This window comes from Humulus lupulus, chromosome 6, assembly GCF_963169125.1.
Source record: "Humulus lupulus chromosome 6, drHumLupu1.1, whole genome shotgun sequence".
Taxonomy (NCBI): domain Eukaryota; kingdom Viridiplantae; phylum Streptophyta; class Magnoliopsida; order Rosales; family Cannabaceae; genus Humulus; species Humulus lupulus.
Genome location: NC_084798.1, coordinates 141,603,400 through 141,623,661, shown reverse-complemented (window position 1 = coordinate 141,623,661; position 20,262 = coordinate 141,603,400). Strand labels below are relative to the sequence as shown.

Here is a 20,262-nt window from a genome sequence, read left to right as displayed (position 1 = left end):
AAAAAAGCACCAAATCATCAGCAAAACAAAGGCTAACTAATTTCAGTTTTTTACAATTAGGATGAAATCTGAAATCCTTGCTATAAGAAGCTTGAATGAGAAGTCGAGTGAAGTATTCCATGACTAGAACAAACAGCAAGGGATCCCCTTGTCTTAGACCTTTTTTACCAATAAAGCTCCCTTGAATCCTACCATTCATCATAATAGAGTAAGATGTACCATTCAAACATATCATCACCCATCAATATAAACCGGCTGGGAAAACAGTAAGCATAAAGAATATCCTCTAAAAATTGCCAATCTATAGTGTCATAAGCTTTGCTAAGGTCAATTTTCATCACACACCTAGGGGAGATGTTTTTCCTCTTGTACCCTTTTATAATATCCTGAAAGATGAGAATGTTATGAGCCAACAATCTATCCTTAACGAATGCTCCTTGATGTTGATTAATTAAAAGAGGAAGAACCTTAGTCAATCTACCACATAGCATTTTTGAAATACATTTGTAGAGTGTATTACAACAAGTTATGGGTCTATACTCCACAACCATAGTAGGAGTTTCAACCTTCGGAATCAGAGAGAGTGTTGCACTGTTAAGCTCATCTGGCAGCAATCCATGATCAAAAAATCCCAAGATGGCATCAGATATTTCTTCTCCCAAATCTTTCCACATTACTTTGAAAAAACCCGACCCATATCCATCAGGACCCGGGCTTTTAATCGGATTAATACTGAACATAGCATCTTCCACATCCTTCTTGCTAAATGGTTTCATCAACCTCAGTTGCTGATCCAAAGACAAAATGCCTCCATGACTAAAACAATCTCTCTGAATAGGAGCAGAAGCTGTACTATGGCTGCCCATAATACTACGAAAATGATTCAAAAAATGAGCCACTACATCCTCAAACTTCTCATTTATCTAACCAGCATCATTAATAAAAGAGGTGATACGATTTGTAGCCCTCCTCTATTTTAAACACGCATGAAAATAGGTCGTGTTATCATCACCAAACCGAAGCTAGTTAATTTTGCTTTTTTGTCTAAGGTAGCTATCATAGTATCTAGATTGACTAGAGAAAGTCCCAAATGCAGACCTTTCCTCTCTTTGAAGATTAGCTGAATAAGGATCCTTTTGGAGCTGACATTGGGCAGATTGGTAGTTCTCTTTGGCTACAGTATACTTGTGCACAACATCACCAATTTCCCTTATGTTAAACTTGCGAAGGATATGTTTGAGTCTCACCAATTGCCTCATTATTCTCTCTAAACCATGAGCTTTTATCGGCTTAATCCAGTTCTGCAACACAGTCTCTCTGAATCCTTCATGGTCAGCCCACATATTGAAAAAACGGAATGGTTTAATGCCTAAGTTCAAAGTTGTTATGGTTTTAATGACGCAAAAACAATGGTCATAAATCATGTCCCAATTAACATAGGCTTCAGATTGAGGAAATAAGTCCAACCAGGCTTCATTTTTAAATATACGATCCAATTTGGAATAGATTCTAGCCTCAGCAGCTTGCTTATTTGACCAAGTGTAATGGGAACCACAAGTGCGAAGTTCATCAACCAACCCTATAGATCTCCATCTTTGAGCATCCACCATTTCCATAGCAGCAACATCACGACCACCAAGCCGATCATTAAAATAAAAAACAGCAGTAAAGTCTCCAGCCACAAGCCAAGGATTGACTGGAAAAGACAGCCTAGATAAATCTTGCCATAACTGTAACTGCTCATCAATCGTATTCCTCCCATAAACAAAAGACAAACAGAACTCTTTACTCGAACCCAACTCTTTAACATAAGCATGAATAAACTGATCACTATCTTGTAACACTTCAACAGATACAATATTGGCCTGCCAGACCAGAAGAATTCTTCCTTCATTAGCTGACCCAGTATAATGATTCCAGCCAACAAAGTGACTAGTCATCATCTCCTCTATTTTATTACCACGCAACTTGGTTTCTAAAAAAGCTCCTATACCAATTTTGTTCAAATAACAAAAAGTACGCAGGGATCTCTGCTTCTCCCTTTTATTAATGCCCCGGACATTCCAGCTAAGAATGTTGTGATTCTCCATTGAACATATTTGTTGTAGATAGCCCCAAATTCGTAACCTCCATTATCCTATCTTGCAAAGCACTCTAAGAATTCTTCAACTTATTCTGAGAAGTAGAAGCCAAACTCTTGACACCCCCCACTCGTTTAGGAGTGAGCCAATCTGAATTAAGCCTCTCTCTTGAATCACACCTCGCCTTATCATCAGTTTTCTGGGAATCTTTTGAGACTATTTCATTAGCTGTACCAGTAGGAGCTAATATAGAATGGAACTCACACCTCTCCTTAGCATCTGCTTTCTTGTTATCTTTTGAGATTAATTCACTAGCTGAACCTGTAGTAACAGGGAAAGAATTACGATCAGTGGACTTTTGTTTAGGCCCTTCAATATTTCTATCTTTTTTCCTCCAAACCTCACCCTGTTTCCTATTACACAAAGCCTCAGTATGATCAAACACTCTGCACCTTTTACACTGAGTCGGTAACCATTCAAATTACAGCAATTGTTCCATCAACTGCCCTCTTTCATTTAAAAATTGTATGGATTTAGGAACCTCCTCTGTTATTTCAACCTCCACTAACACCCTAGCAAATTGCATCATGGATCGATCTTTTGTAACTTTATCTATTAGTATAGGATTACCAATGGTACTCACTAGGGCACTCAAACACTTAGTACCCCAGTATTGCAGCCCAAGTCCAGGCAATCTAACCCAAACAGGAATAGATTTCACTAACCTCATAGCATCTAGATCAGTAGACCATGGTCTCAAGATAACTGGTTTCCTATCGAAATGGACAACTCCAGCTTCCAACACCAAATCTCGTGTAGCTTCATCCCTGAATTTTATAAGAGTATAACCAACATTCAATCGAGCAATCCGTTCAATACCTAGTTTACCCCAAATTCTCTTAATAAAACCCTCAAACACAGCAAAGGGAGGATTATCTCCAAGGACCATACACACCACTGCTGAGTTCCAGAAGGAAGTTTCAAATTCTATCTCCTCCAAATCAACCTTAGCAATCCGTTGACCATCTCGAATTAAAGGTTCCTCAAATTTCAGCCGAGCTCCTCCTTGATTCGGTATCAATGCCCGAAACTAAGACCATTTATCTTTGGCCTGACTTTGAAAATCATTCTCATTATCAACTTGATCACTCCATTTCACACTAGTCTTCTTCACCCCAGACATTCCCTCATCTGTATCCATTGGGACATTTCCCCCGAACTCAGGGAAATCCACCAAGGTATCCTTGAATACCTCCTCCACCACAGCCAGCGGTTCTTCTTCTAAACCAGTCATCGTCTCCTCACATGCTTCTTTGACCGAAGGGGATTCATTCACCATAGTACTAATAGCAGGCTTCTAGTTAATCTTCTTGCGTCTCGCCATGGAGAAATAAGAGAGAAACCTCACGCCCTCTCTTTTTGAAATTTGAAATTTAATCCCCTTTACTAATTTATATTTGGTATAAAATTACCCTTTTATAAAGTATTTCAAAAAAAAAATTCCACACACATGATTTATTAAAATAATAAAGAAAAATTGACACATCTCTATATTTTAGAAGAAAATTCAATTACAAAATTTAATTTTTATTCTCTTAAACACAAAATAAACACAAATAATATTAAAATTAAAAAAACTTGCCTTATGAAAAATTATTTAATTTTAATATATTTGACTTTTATAATTGTTAAAAAAATTAAAATATTTAAGAAATAAATATTAATATTTATATTTATTTTAAACTTGTTATTTAGTTTATGTGTTAAAAGTGTAGGTGATGGATATAATTTTATTGTTAAATAACTAATAGATATATTTGTATAAATTTATAATAAAGATATAGTTAGTAATAATTAATTAATTAAAAAATAGTGTGAAGTGAAAAAAAAAAAGTGTGTGACAATAGAATCACCTTATTTATTTTTCAATAAATTTTTATTTTGAAGTAAAAGTCAAAAGGGGACCAATTGTAACATCTTCTTATGCGTTATATAGGTATATGGTGGGCTAAGCTTCCACTTTTAACTTTCAAATTATCAAAAGTTTTTTTTTTCGGAGAATCTATTCCTTGTAGCTTGGTAGGGAATAACTTTTTAAGGTAAAAGGCTATTTTGGATAGCAAATTCAAACAAACCTCAAAAGAACTTTTAGGCTAAAAAAAATGTGATTTTTAAAGTTTTGCCAAAAAAACCATATATATTCTACTAATTTAATAAGAATCTATATCTCTCTAAGTGGAAATTCGTCTAAGATTTGTCTTTATTTCCAATTATCTCCCTTTTTTTCCCTTATATTTCCCTATCTTTTAATTTCAACTTAGAGTATGCTCTGCAACATATATGTTAATTATTATGCATTGATTTTGTTTTGTTTGTTAAATGTAGAATTTAGTAATCTGTGTATAATACATATTAATTATTCATATTTTTTTATTCATTTAATCATTTTACAGCTCCATTTTTTTTCGTTTATTTCTTTTTTATTTTTATTAAATAATATTGGCTAACACTTGTATCACTTAATTGGTTTTCACACTACTTAATATATATTATATATTTATATAATAGAATATTAAAAAAAAAATTCTAATTGATGTTATAAATATAAAAAAAAAATTTAACCATTAAATATATAAAAATGAGAGACTACACTAATTAATATAAATGTGTTTACTCTTCAAAAAAAAAATTATTACTTTCAATTTATAATGCATACTAATATATGTATTACATTACAAATTAGGAATCATATTTTAAAAATATATTTACCACGTGCTCTTTCAAATTGTATGTTAGACAATGATATATTATTTTAAAAAATTATTACATTTTTAATAATACAAAATTAGTTGTTACAATTTTTAAATTAGAAGAATTGCCAAGAAAAAATATCAGAGACTATCACTGTGGATAAATTTTAAAAATAACTCACAAACTTTTGTTTGATTTATTCATTTATTTATTTGGAGTAAGGATGAATTATTAAATCAAAAATCAATTACAATCCAAATTTTGTTTTATATATTGTCTCAAATTAAAATTATAAGTGAAAATTCAATAGCAGCACATGTCATGCAAGTGCTCGTACTTATATATATATGAGAAAATATCAGTTTGTTCCTTGAGTTTTTCTTGAATATTTGATTGGCCCATGTGTTTTATTAAAAAAAAAAAATTGGACCCTCTGACTTACAAAATGGATCAAAATAGTACCCTTGACGCTATTTTGGTCAAAATATTTTCAAATATAATATTTTCTTCTTCACTCCTCGACTACATTCTCTGCTCCTGTGAACTTATCGCATCTCCAACAACCCAAGTTTTGATCTTATAATTTAAGGGTAACTCCATGAATTAACCCTTTTTCACCATATATTTATAACCATAACCCCTCATTAATGTTTCTCACATTAATGACCTTATAGGCACTTAAAAAGACATCAATACCCTTCAATAGATATTAAGTTGTTCTCTCTTTTATTTGTCTTGCACGTACCTAGCAGCCATGGAAATGATCTACTCTCACAAAATATAGCAAACACATATTCTCTCTCAAATCATCAAATCTCAAGGGTCATCACCATTTTTTCGCACCAAGATTTAGAAAGTGACGTTATCTCCCACATCTCTTTTCTTCTCACCCAAGTTGAAGAAGATTAAATAAAAATCATCTCCCAAACTTGAAGAAGATTGAACATTTGATTTGATAATGAGTAAGTATTTTTTTATTTATAGGTTATGGGTGTCTTGTGTAATAGTTTAAATAGAATTTTGGAACTACTATACACTAAAAAATCTGTGAAAGGAGATAATTTTATGTTGAGATGACGAATTTTCGAATGATTTTCGCGATTTAAGTCACTGTGTTCTCACTATGTTCACACTTTGTTCACACATTATTCACACTTTGTTCACACTTGGTTCACATTTTCGCAATTTTGGTCACTGCGTTCACACTTTGTTCACACATTATTCACACTTTGTTCACACATGATTCATACTTGGTTCAGACTTGGTTCACGAGTACTTAACACATGATTCACATTTGGTTCACATATGATTCACACTTGGTTCACACATAATTCACACTGGGTTCACACACTGTTCACACACGTTTCACACTTGGTTCACACATGCTTGCTTCACACATTTATTTCTTATTTCTTTTGGCTAGTTTTACCTAATAACCTTTAGATTTCGAACCTTTTGTCATATGTTATGCAGGTCAAACACATATAAATATTGTGGTGTTATATAATGGATCGTGGGAACAAGTTTTGAACGAAGGTTGGTCATTTAGTGCTAAACAAAGCAAGGGTATGAAGGTGCCAAAGACTATCACTTACAATAGTCTTGTTGATCAATTGTATACTTTAATCGGAGCTGACAAGTCTTGTATTGATCTTGACTTAAATGTAATCTATCATTTTGGAAGTAAAGGTATCCCTCCATCTTTAATTAGTAATGATGAAGATGTTGCTTTTTTTCTTGATGAGATAGGAACATCTATCAATCATCGGACACCCCTATGTGTGTCTACTATAGAGAAGAGAAGTAATGATCCTTTGGTTACTAAAACACGTGAGTTGTATACTATTCCTCCAGTTGAAACCAAAGTGAATGATGATTTTTGCATTGATGGCAATGAAGACAGTTGTGATGATGATAATAATGATGCAGATGGCAATGAAGACAGTTGTGATGGTGATAATAATGATGCAGATGGCAATGAAGACAGTTGTGATGATGATAATAATGATGCATTAAGCTCAGATGATAATGAAAATATTGATAGGTCTACCTGCAATGATGTACTTGTGAAGCATAATTTACAACAGTCAACCTCCAATGAAGTATTGAAGAGCCATGATTTCTCAAATAATATAGGTCGTAAAGTAAGATAGGTTGGCGAAGATAATCTATGGAGTACTCCACTTTTGTTGAATCAAGGGGAAAAAGGCTCTACTTCAGCTTCAACAGCTCAATTACTGACATCTTCTTCGAGTATCAATTCGTGGGAAATAAAAGAGGGTCAAATATTTGAGAACAAGCAAGAGTTGAAGATGAAACTCCATCTTTATGCATTATAGAAAAACTTTGAGTTTAAAGTAAAGAAGTCTGCGAAAAATATATGGTGTACAGTATGTGTTGATGATAAATGCAAATGGAGGTTGAGGGCTACAAAATTGGTTAATTCCAATATGTTCGAGGTTCGTAAATTTTTCGGTGAACACACATGTTCATTGGATGTTCGACATAAAGATCACCGTCAGGCATCCCCATGGCTTATTGGACATGTCATAAGGAGAAAATTTGAGGGTGATGATGTTAATTACAAGCCAAGGTCAATTGTAAAAGATATGAGTTTATCATATGGAGTTCATATGAGCTATGCTAAAGCTTGGAGGTGTCGAGAGCATGCATTGGCTTACATAAGAGGTACACCAGAATCATCATTTCAGAAACTTCCCTCATTTCTATACATGATGGAGCAAAAAAATCCTGGAACTGTTACTCATTTGCAGATGGACAATGAAGGTAGGTTCAAATATTGCTTCATGGCCTTAGGTGTTTCTATAATGGGGTTTAAAACATATATTCGCCCAGTTATATGTGTAGATGGAACCTTCTTGACTACTCGGTGTGGTGGTACTTTGTTATGTGCCATGGGACAAGATGCTAACAAGCAAATATATCCAATTGCATTTTCAGTAGTTGATTCAGAGAATAATGACTCATGGTTGTATTTTCTACTGAGGTTGAAGGAAGCGATTGGTGAAGTGGAGAATCTAGTATTCGTGTCTGATAGACATACTAGTATAGCAAGTGCCTTGACTAAAAATTTTCCTGAGGCACACCACGGTGCTTGTATACATCATGTTAGCATGAATATCCGTGCGAAGTTCAAAACTGACCATTGCCATGAAGAATTCTTCCTTACAGCGAAAGCTTATAGAAAGCGAGAGTTTTTACGCCATTTTGAGAAGATCAAATTCAAAGATCTTGCAATTGCTCAATACTTAGAGAATCAAGTGGGTTTTGAAAAGTGGGCTCGTTCTTTCTTTCCTGGTCATCGATATAATTTAATGACTACAGGTATTGCCGAAAGCTGGAACAATGTCATTGCTGAGGCACGTGGGTGGCCAATTACTTGTCTCATGGAATTTATGAGGCACACTTTACAAAAATGGTTTTTCAAGCGTCGAACTGCAACATCAGCGACTACAAGTCCTCTTGCCACAGAAGTGGAAGCTGATTTGCGAAAGTTAGCAGACAAGTCCACTACCTCGTTCTCTTTTCCGTCTAGTCAGTATGAAATAACAGTATTGGATGGTGATCTTGATGGAGATGTCGACCTGAGGAGGAAAACATGTAGTTGTAGAAGATTTGATTTGACAGGTCTTCCTTGTGAACACACTCTAGCTGGTGCTCGAGATCGTGGCATTAGTCCATATAGTTTATGCTCCAGATTCTACACAGTTGAAGCGTGGTTGTCATCCTATGGTGGATCTGTATATACGCTGGGTAATGAAGAATCTTGGGTGATACCAAATGACATAGGAAGTATGATGATAGCTCCTCCTTTAATGAAGCAGAAGGCTGGTCGTCCAAAGAAGAAACGACGTTTATCAAAGGGTGAGAAGAATAGCAAACAACATAGATGTAGTAGATGTGGTGTCCTGGGCCACAATCGAGTGACGTGCACCACTGTTTGTCCCCCGCCGTCTAGACATTCTTAGTTTGTACTTTTATTGTTTTACTTTGTACTCTTCAATTGCGGAATTTGAATTTTTAGATTGATTCAGTAATACGACTTTTTGTGTTAAAGTTTGTTGTTTCGGACACACCTAATTCATATTCACACATAATTCACACCTAATTCACACATAGTTCACACATTATTCACACATATTTCACACGCGGTTCACACATAATTCACACATAATTCACACCTGGTTCACACCTAGTTCACACATAGTTCAATCCCGGTTCACACATATTTCAATCCTGATTCACACTTAATTCACACCCAATTCACACATAACTTAATAAGATAAAAGTGACAAAGATTTATCCATTCCACTATTAAGATGAAATAAACGAAGTCATTCAATACCATTTAATGAGATGAAGTTGACATAGTTTCTTCATACATTCAAAAGTAAGATACATATATTTAAATAAAAGACAACTATGGTTGTAAGTTATGGTAAAACAAATCTACACAAGTCTTTTTTCTAAAGAAATCCATGTTGTCGTCATTCACTTCGGATAGCGGTTTTTTGGCTAGCAAGTACTCCTGATGTTTGATGACATATACCCCACAATCGCCACTGCAAAGGAAATAAAGTTTTTTAATTATTGGAAGACCATATTGATTATTGGAAGACCAAAGTCTTTTAATATAAATATGGTTAACAGAGTTATACCTAGTTTTGGTATGTGGCACTTTTTCTGTGCCAAGTCTTGTGAACTCAAAACGCACTTTCTGTGCTTGTAGTTGGACATCTTTCCTATGGCTTAACAGCCCACTGGATTGAATTAGAAATGGTAGCATTTTTCCCCATCTGCTCATTTTATTCTCAAACTCCTTGTTGGAGACCACAGTGATATCAGAATCATAAGCTTTTATAAGACAGCTTGTCAATGATATCTCTAACAACACCCAATGTGTCCCAGAAAAATTAATTGGGGTAAACACTTTGTCAATGTCTTTCCAACTCCTTTTGAAATTGTTATCATCACCTACCAAGTAATCAAGCACTTCTTGTGGCCAAATGTAGCTTGATTTGATTTTCTTCTTGTTGAATTGTTCCCAATGTGGTTCGAAGAACTGTTGGAACATAGAATCCACGATGGTGAATCTTTCGGAGTAAGTCTTCTTGTAAGTGTACACTCGTTCTTTCATCAACCCTAAAGCTGCATCAATGTGCTGCATGCCAAATATTATAAGTAAATATACATTCAAATTATATATATTTTTAAAAAAAAATTATTTCAGTAGTCTTACCAGTCCGTCCAGCCATGTACGTGGTGTAAGTAGCTGAATAAACCATTTCGCAGTGCACGAACCAGCCAAGAGAGAAATAGGCTTATCATTCTTTTTTAAACCAATTACCCATTTCTTAAAACGTCTCATTTGCTTTTCGTCATATGGCTGTAGGGGATTAATTTCACAAGGATTAGTTACAATTGTCTTTGCTTTCTTTTTCTTCTTAGTTGGATCAGTAAACTCGGAACCAAAAATTCTTTTCGTTGGAACCCTCCTTCTCTTGAATTCCACCCCAGCCATATCTCCAGGAGATACCACCTTACATCTAGGGCTATCTTCTCCAACAATGTGCTCCATAATAAATGTACGGTGTGGTGAAGCAAGATGCTCATCTGATAATGAATCCTCAGAATCACTACCTTTACGTTGCGAGAGCACTAATTCAATTAGATAATCCAACTTCTCCTCCATTCTTTGTTGGTTACTTTTCAAAGTGTCAATACCAGCTAACAACTTTTCATGGTGGGTGTTAATTGGAGTTGGTATCTCTTTCTTGTCTTGCTCATGACGATGCCCATTTGCTACATCGGACTTTGTGGGAGATTCCTCACGTTCTTCCCTTTCAAACTCCAATTCCACATCATCGTCTACAAAGCTAATAACACGTCCCATGAGTAGTTCATCTAGTCCTTGAATAATAGAGTCATGAAATTCTTTCTCTTCGGGTCTTGGATTGAGCGTGGCCTTCACAAGATTCTGCAACAAAATAATAAATTAATAAAGTATAAACATTACTTATAAATCACAAACTCAAATAAAATCTTAACGACTTACACTTTTTTTCTTAAATACACCTTCAATATCTTTCTCTTTCAGCATTTTATGCGCTGACCAGCTAAGCATTCTTGGAAAGGCCAGGGGTTGTTGATCAGCAAATGCAGAGAACTTTGTGAAAATTTCATAGGCCCAATATTGCAGAGCAATGGCATAACCATAAATTGTGTACTGAGGTGCTGGTCTTTTTCTCTTTTGCTCAACATTCTTCAAGTATTTATTCCTTAGCCTTTCCATATCTTTTGCCAAGCCGAATAATGTCTTCTCGTACAATAATCTCCCCCAAGGATAGTTGAAGAAGTCATCTTCATTTTCCACCATGGAAAGGACATCAATAAAGCATTTCTTCTTTGGTTCACTAGGTAATAAAAGAGAGTCTACCAAAAAACATAGACCTAATTTCCATACGTCTTCTTTCACATCGCACCTTTTGAATCCATCTTCCAACTCTTCAGAAGACAAACATTCTTTATTGTTCAAGTATGTCTGGAGAAGTCTTTTACTCTTGGTCATTTCTTTATACTTTGCCTGATCCGGAGAAATTCTACAATTCAATCCAGTGATCAAACCAAATTCACTAATTCCAAACCTTGTATTCTGACCACAAATATTAAAATTCAAGCAGTATTCGTTCTTTCCTCTACCAACAACTCTCCTAAGCAGTAACTGGTGAATAATAACTCCAGAATATTGTAGAGGCGGAGCTAAGAAGAATTGCTTGAATGGTGACTGTTTCGCTCGTTCCAACAAGTCAAATGTCGTGAACTTCGCTATTATTGTACTCATAATGCTCCCTCCCCTATACGCAGCCTTTGCTGGATAATGCCTCTCAGTAGGAAGCATGAGGAGTGACATCTGAAAAGGTAAATTAAATAAGCGTTTAATACATAACTCAGATATATTCACACTTTCTTCACATACGGTTCACACATTATTTACACATGGTTCACACATGGTTCACGCATAGCTCACCCAAATTCACACCAACCTCACATAATTCACACACAGTTCACACATATTTCCTCAAAAGTTCCCAAAATACAGTCACATTCCTCATTCTAGTACATATATTCATATATATATTAAAGAAATATATGTATATATATATTCATGATTTCAGCCGAGGCCATACCATAATACACATCACTTAGAAATTATTTCAACACTTCAAAATAAGACAGTACAATTTGATATTGACAGTATGTACAAGTTTCTCATCATACTCTTGCCTCACTACAAGGAAATAACTCTAATAATGGCTTATTATAATCAAGAAAAGGTTCAAGAATCACTTTTAATAGGGTTAGTTAGTGTAGTTTCCTTTTATAATTCACACATTATTCACCATAAGTTCAAAACATGGTTCACACACCATTCATACCAAATTCACACATGGTTCACACATCATTCTCACATTGTTCACCATAATTTCGGAACATGGTTCGCACATCGTTCACACACTATTCACACCAAATTCACACACTATTCACACTAAAATCACACATGGTTCACACCAACTTCACTTCATACATGGTTCACACAACAATCACACATGGTTCACACCAATTTCACACATTGTTCACACTGAAATTACATATGGTTCACAACAACTTCACTTCACACATGGTTCACACTAAATTCACAACACAATCACACATGGTTCACACCAATTTCACACATTGTTCACACTGAAATTACATATGGTTCACAATAACTTCACTTCACACCAAATTCACACTAAATTCACTCCTTATTTCCCAATTAAAACATGCCTCAAGTAGTTAGAAATTTAACCAAAGTACAAATTCAAAATAAACAAAGGAGTCATAATAACAACAAGGGATCCCAACAACAATACCTTGGGCAAGGGTATTGGGCTTGCAAGGGGAGTGTGGGGTCTTAGGTGTTGTAAACCTTGGGCTCCGGCGACGTGGGCTCCGGCGACGTGGGCTCCGGCGACGTGGGCTCGACGATATGGCTGAAATGTGGGTGGGTTCGGCGTCGAGACCAAGCGGAGGGGATGGGCTCGTGGGTTCGGGACCAAGAGTGTAAAAGGGGCTGGTGGCTGTGGAGATGATGATGCAAGTGGGAGGAGGGACGAGGTGGGTGCTGGTCGGAGTACCACCACAGCTTCGACGGGAATAAATCTGGGTTTGGGAGGGAGGGTTTTCAATGGACGGGAAGGGGGAAGGGGAAGAAACCAGAGTTTTATTTGGGTTGTTTAACAAAAGGGGTAATTTTGTCTTAAAGGGTTAAAAATGTCAAAAACTTTAACTAAGGGTTAGAGTTATAAATATAGGGCTGAATAAGGTTAGTTTGTGGAGTTACCCTAATTTAATATATTTTAACAAAAATTGGGTCTATGGTACTACTTTGATCCATTTTGTAAAACACAGGGTTTGAATTGTCATTTAATAAATCATAGGGGTTGATCGTTGTTGACGGTGAAATCTCGTCAACGATATAAGGTTAGGAAACTAAGACTATATTGCCAAAGGTATCTCAGAAGAAGATGGAGAAAACTTGAAAGAGTAAATATGTAGAACTCCAATGGAGTCGAAATTGTATATTACTTAACAGCCTTAGCATACAATCAATTTTTCCAACCCCTTTTCTAGAGGGGTGATGATCTATTTATACTGGAGCTCTAATGGCTCCTCATACATTGTGGTCCCAGGGGACAAGATTGTGCATAGGTACATTGTCAGGGTAGTGGCACAGGTTGTGGTGGAGCAGAAGGTTATGGTGTCGGCCTGGTACATAGTCTGAGGTATGCATGTAGTGCTTCCACTCTCTGTACAAATCCGTACCTCCACTACTTGTAGGACACAGATGTCAGAGTCATGCCTTAGCCCTTTTTCAGGGTTGTACATCCCGTGCTTGTACATTTATCTCGTCCCTAGTGGTCCCCTTTACATAAATATCTTCTCTAGGTTTCTTTATATTTTAGTAAGTGTCGATCCATACTTCTTTTATCCCGTCCTTACCTCCAGGTAGGAGGCCTGGAAATAGGCATGTACGAGGCTTGGGGATGGGTCTCACAAGGCAAGACCCTTGGTGCCTAAGCGAGTATCCAGGCATGACTTGGGCATTCACGAGGCATGGGGATGGGTCTCACAAGGCAAGACCCTTGGTGCCTAGCGTGGTGAGGTGTGTCTTGCTGTGCGAGGCATTGGCGCGCATCTGGGTCGCAAGGCGCGCGGGTGAGGGCAGCCTCGCATTGTGAGACCCTTGTGGCCTTGGCAGGCGCATGCGGGGGAAGGGCAGCCTCGCATAGTGAGACTCTCGTGGCCTTGGCAGGCGCATTCGGGGGAAGGGTAGCCTCGCATGCGGGGGAAGGGTAGCCTCGCATAGTGAGACCCTTGATGCCTTGCCAGGCGCATGCGGGGGAAGGGTAGCCTCGCATAGTGAGACCCTTGTGGCCTTGGCAGGCGCATGCGGGGGAAGGGTAGCCTCGCATGCGGGGGAAGGGCAGCCTCGCATAGTGACACCATTGTGGCCTTGGAAGGCGCATGCGGGGGAAGGTTAGCCTCGCATAGTGACACCCTTGTGGCCTTGGCAGGCGCATGCGGGGGAAGGGTAGCCTCGCATAGTGACACCCTTGTGGCCTTGGAAGGCGCATGCGGGGGAAGGTTAGCCTCGCATAGTGAGACTCTTGATGCCTTGCCAGGCATGCGCGGGGGAAGGGCAGCCTTGCACAACGAGGCCCCTTAGGTCGTTTTGGGCATTTTCGCTAAGGGCTTCTATGCGACATGGGTCTCGCGTGGGGCAAGGTATTGGGCTGCTTTGCTTGCCCGAGGCTAATTGAGGGTAACCCTCAATTTTTCTCTTGAGTGTTGACAATGGCTCTGGTCACTTTTTGGCATTCACAATCGTGTATTCGGAAAAAATACAATGGCCAAAATAGTATTTTCCCTATATATATAACTTCGTAAAGCATGCACGTACAAAAGGATGTGGTGTTATATTATTTTAAATAATATAATGTTATATTAAATAATGTGACAAAATATGATGTCACACAAATGTGATTTATCACACCTTGTAACATATTATTGAGGGTTACAAAATTTGACACGTGTGTGTGCCCAAATGTGACATATTTTGGAGTTACAAAATCAGTTACAAATTTATAACTCCCAAATATTACCCAATAATGTGTACATTGTATGTTACACATTTGAGTTTTGATTTCACAAAGCTATTATGAAATATGGTTGTTAGAGACATGTTTTTAACTCACATTAGGTGTATGGTGGTTACAAATTCATGTGAGAAAGGGTTTGGGACGTTTTAGAAAAACTGAAATTTGGATGCTGAAAATTGCCTGTGGCCGCAGCCATTGATTATCCCTGGTCGCGACCTGGGGGACAGAGGCCAGTGGCCGCGACAATTGATATTTCTAGCCGTGGCTAGGGGTCTTAACAGCCAATTTTTTTTTTTTCAGTTTTTTTCTAATTTGAACAGTTCTAACATCCAAGTAACTCCCAAATCTAAATTTTAATTCCATAAATCCAATTAAACATTGGTAAGAGCCATGGAAGTGGGTGGAATTTGAAATTCAAAGGGTGTCTCAAACTCTATAAATATGAGTCTAATTCTCACTTGTAAGACAACTCTACTTTCTATCCACTAGAGCACTTGGCTAGAAATACACCAAAATGCTTAATTATTCCAGAGAGCTATTTCCACAATTGAGAGAATCCCTTAGTGCTTGAGATAGGGGAAAATAAGCTTTTGGACAAAGGTTGTAAACACTACTACAAAAATGGGCTTTCCCGACACCTTTTAACTGTCGCTATTGAGCAACGACGACAGTCGACTAACTGTCGTATTTGCCTATGCCGGCATTGGGGTAGCTCTCCTGACAATTAAAAAGTTTCGTTGTTGCGAGCAACGCCTGTTGGTTTTTATAGATCAAATAAGAGATTATATGCAGCGGAACAACAACAAAAATTGTTAATTTAATCCCACAAGATTTCTATATCTACTTCTTCACATACATATATATATTGAATCAAATATATGAATAGAAAATTACCTCAGGTCCTTCCTTCTAGCTATCTTTTTGTATGACAAAAATCCTTAAGATCTTACACCAAGATCTTCCAAAATGTTCTCAGCACACAAAGAACAAGTGTGGGCTCGCTATACAAAATAATATGCAAAATCTATTTATCAGATGTTCTCAACACATGAGATCTAATAAAGTTTGAACCTAAGTTTGTGAAGAAGAGTGATCTATGCTTGTATCACTGTTCTCTTTCTCTCAGAGAGATTTCACGATATATTTTCTATCCCTGAAAAAAGTATCATTCTAAAAAACTGATATCCTATATTTAATATATCCAATATATTAAAAATAAAATATTTAGTTATTTTAAACAATTTAAAAAAAACTAATCAGTTATCAGATTATGTTTAAATAATAATATTTTAATCATATTACAATATCTCATTATTTATTTAATATTTAAATAACTAAAATTGTGGAACCAAGAAACTACCAAAAGCCTCTTATGCGTGTAGCACAATGACTGTGCACTGTGCTACACGTGTACCACATGCCAAGGAAGGCATGTGATTTTTCCTAATTTTTTTCTTATTATTTAAATACCAAAAATCCTAAAAATAAATTAATTCAATATTAATTATATTTTTGTTAAATCAAATAATTAATTAATTACACATAATTATACAATAATTATGTTTGATGCATAGAAAAATATTTTACTTATCAAATAAGTCATTTTGCCCATATTTGTATTTACCTTTGTCAGTGTTTGTTTCAGCCATTTCGGAGACCATGGACCTATAAAATTAATCTCCAATAAATTGAAACTAAATAATTCAACTCTTTAATTATAATAGTTAATTTATTAATTATGATCTTTCGCCACTGTAAATTCAAAATTGCACTCTTTATGTTATAGATATACTTTTAGAGAAATCTTATTCTAAGCTGTCCATTGATATAACCACCTTACAGTAGTTCAATCCTCTAATTAATTAGTTCATAAATTAGAATGGAAGAATTATCATTTTACCTTTCTAATTTACTTCTTATTCCTTAAGTACCATTAATTCACTAGTGAATAATTAATCTATAATCTAATTATAGATTTGAGCTCAAAATCATTCAGTTCTAGAATTAACCCTTAAGGGAACTAATATACGATTCATTATGAAAGATTAGATTTCGTATTGTTGATACATGTTCCCAGCCATCCATGATATTAAATCTCCAAAACAAAAGTCATTAGCCTCATTCTGTGAAGAGAGCTTAACGAATGAATCAAAAGATCTAATAAACATGAACAAGAGTTCATGAACACTCAGGATTTAGGTTGATCTATAAATGATCATCAGTTATGATTAGAATTACAAGTCTTTATTGTTAAATGGTTTTTGGATAAAGACTTTTATTCATATCGGTCCATGTCATATATAATTATATTATATAAAGCACATTTACCAAGATGTCTTAACACATCAATAATCTGAATCTAGATTATTCGTATCATCATGATACTCAGCAAACCATACTTACAACCCCAATTAAAGAATTCCTTAACTTTAATTTGTTGTTGTTGACTATTTTTATTCATTTATGTGATCTTAATTCTCTCGTACTAATACAAGATCACATCTTCAATAATGAATATGGAATTTTTCTAATATTTACAAAATTATTCAAACAATAATTTAATAATCCAAATATAATAATAATAATAAACCATTGTATTTATTTATTCACAGAAATTACAAATGTCTTTTACATGCTTTTAGGACACACTCCTAACAATCTCCCACTTGTACTTAAAGCAAGAGGGCATTTTTCTCAATCCCATATTACGTACTTGACCCTCAAATTGCTTTGCTGGAAGCGTCTTCGTAAACAGGTCTGACATGTTGTGTTCTGATATGACTTCAGAATGGACACATCTCTACTATGTATGATTTCTCTGAATAAGTGGTATTTGCGCTCTATATGCTTTCCCCTCTTGTGGCTTCTTGGTTCTTTAGAATTAGTCACTGTTCCACTGTTGTCATAGTAAAGAACAAGTGGTTTCTACACTTCTGGAACAACTTTCAGATCGGAGTAGAACTTTTTGAGCCACAGAGCCTCCTTAGCTGCTTCACAAGCCGCTATGTACTCGACTTCCATGGTGGAGTTTGCAATGCTGGCTTGTTTAATACTTAGCCAGACTAATGCTCCTCCTCCAAGAATAAACACTGATCCAGAAGTCGATTTTCGACTATCTCTGTCTGATTGAAAATTAGAATCAGTGTAACCAGTGGGGTTTAGGTCTCCACCTGGATATACAAGCATATAATCTCTAGTATTTCTAAGATACTTGAGAATATTCTTCACTGCAATCCAATGTCTCAATCCAGGATTGGATTGATAACGGATGACTATCCCTACTGCATAACAAATGTCAGGTCTTGTACACAAATGGCGTATATCAGATTGCCTACTGCTGAGGCATAGGGATACTGTCTCATGTCTTCCTTTTCCTGAGGTGTTTTGGGACACTTCTCCTTGGAAAGGAATACTCCAGAACGGGTTGGCATATCACCCTTTTTGAAGTTTTGCATATTAAAGCGTTCTAGCACCTTATCAGTATAAGGTACTTGAGACAATGCCTAAGTATTTGTTCTGTCTATCTCTAAGAATCTTAATGCCCAGAACATACTTGGCTTCTCCCAAATCTTACATTTGGAATTGTTCAGCTAACCATTTCTTTACCTTTGATAATGATGTTAAGTCATTTCCAATCAGTAATATATCATCAACGTAAAGAACGAGGAATACTACTATACCATCTTTGATTTGTTTATAGACACAAGGTTCGTCAACATTTTGTTCAAAAACCAAATGTTTTACTTATGTCATCAAATCTAAGATTCCAAAATCTAGAAGCTCGTTTGAGTCCATGAATGGACCTAAGAAGCTCGCAAACATTTTTCTCTTGACCTTTTAATTCAAACCCTTCTGGTTGAGACATTTAAATGGTTTCCTCAAGGTAGCCATTCAGAAAATCTATTTTGACATCCATTTGCCAGATCTCATAATCCATACACGCAGCTATGGACAAGAGTATATGAATGGATTTTAGCATGGCTACAGGAGAAAAGGTTTCTTCATAGTCAACCCCTTCTTTGTGTGTGTAACCTTTGGCTACAGGTCTTCTTTTGAAAGTCTCTACTTTCCCATCCGCTCCTATTTTCTTCTTGAATATCCACTTACAACTAATGGGTTCATGGCTTCTTCCCATTTTTCCTTGTCAAAATTATTCATTGCATATTTAAATGTCAATGGATCATCTTTGTTTGTTTCAGACACAAGTATTTGAACTTCGTGTTCATAGTGTGTGGGTTACTTACTAACCCTCCCACTACGACGAGGTTCTCTACTATTCTGACTAGAACTAGCAGTTTCCTCTTGCCCTTTTTCATTGGTTATTGCTGGTGACTTTACAACTTCATTCGAGACCATCTCCTCCAGTACAACCTTATTGCGAGGTTTGTGGTTATTAACATAGTCATATTCATGAAAAGTTGCATTTGTCAATACAAATGTTTTATTTTCTTTTGGACTATAGAAAATTCTACCTCTAGTCTCTTTGGAATATCCCACAAACATGCACACTTTAGAGCGTGATTCCAACTTCCCGATCTTTCATTTTAAGCACGCGTGTAGGACATCCCCAAATTTGAAAATGGGGTAATCTAGGTTTACAACCATTCCATAATTCTATGGGTGTCTTTTGGATAGACTTAGATGGAACATCATTCAATATGTATAGAACACATTGAATCGCATAGCCCCTGAATGACAGTGGTAATGATGAAAAACTCATCATTCATCTAATCATATCTAATAACGTTCTATTTCGTCTAACTGAAACACCATTTTACTGTGGCGTTTCAGGTGTAGTGAGTTGGGATTGAATGCCATGCTCACGTAAATGGTCCTCGAATTCAAAATCCAAGTACTCTCCTCCTCGATCAGATCGAAGTGCTTTTAGTGATTTACTTAATTGCTTTTCAGCCTCTGCTTGAAATTCTTTTAACTTTCTAAAAGTTTCAGATTTTCTTTGCATCAAGTATAGGTAACCATATCTTGAATAATCACCAATGACAGCGACGAAATATTCATAACCTCCTCTTTCTTGTACATTTCGTGGATTGCAAACATCCGTAAGTACTAGTTGAAGTGGTTCTGTGGCTCTTGAACCTTTAGCAAAGAAAGGTCTCTTGGTCATTTTGCATTCTAGAAAGTATTCACAAACAGGGAGAGATCCAATAAATGTTAGGAAAATATGTATTTTGCCTCCATGGAAATAA

General features: G+C 36.2%; 2 protein-coding genes across 2 annotated transcripts; one reads left to right on the top strand and one right to left on the bottom strand.

The window, feature by feature from the left end:
- Nucleotides 1–1,022: 1,022 nt before the first annotated feature.
- LOC133785504 (uncharacterized) lies at nucleotides 1,023–2,090 on the bottom strand. Its single transcript, XM_062224732.1, has one exon. It carries the CDS (start codon nucleotides 2,088–2,090, stop codon nucleotides 1,023–1,025), a length of 1,068 nt encoding a protein of 355 aa, XP_062080716.1.
- Nucleotides 2,091–5,670: 3,580 nt separating this feature from the next.
- Nucleotides 5,671–8,821, top strand: LOC133785503 (uncharacterized). Its single transcript, XM_062224730.1, has 3 exons — nucleotides 5,671–5,794; nucleotides 6,306–6,976; nucleotides 7,172–8,821. Exons 1-3 carry the CDS (start codon nucleotides 5,791–5,793, stop codon nucleotides 8,819–8,821), a joined length of 2,325 nt encoding a protein of 774 aa, XP_062080714.1. The 5' UTR covers nucleotides 5,671–5,790.
- The last annotated feature ends 11,441 nt before the right edge of the window (nucleotides 8,822–20,262 follow it).

What these genes read in the sequence shown, in the direction of transcription:
- LOC133785504 (XM_062224732.1), bottom strand. Translation starts at nt 2,090, where the DNA reads ATGGAGAATCACAACATTCTTAGCTGGAATGTCCGGGGCATTAATAAA.
- LOC133785503 (XM_062224730.1), top strand. An exon ending in CAAATAATATAGGTCGTAAA is followed by an intron (nt 6,977 to 7,171) that starts GTAAGATAGGTT and finishes TATGCATTATAG; the next exon opens with AAAAACTTTGAGTTTAAAGT.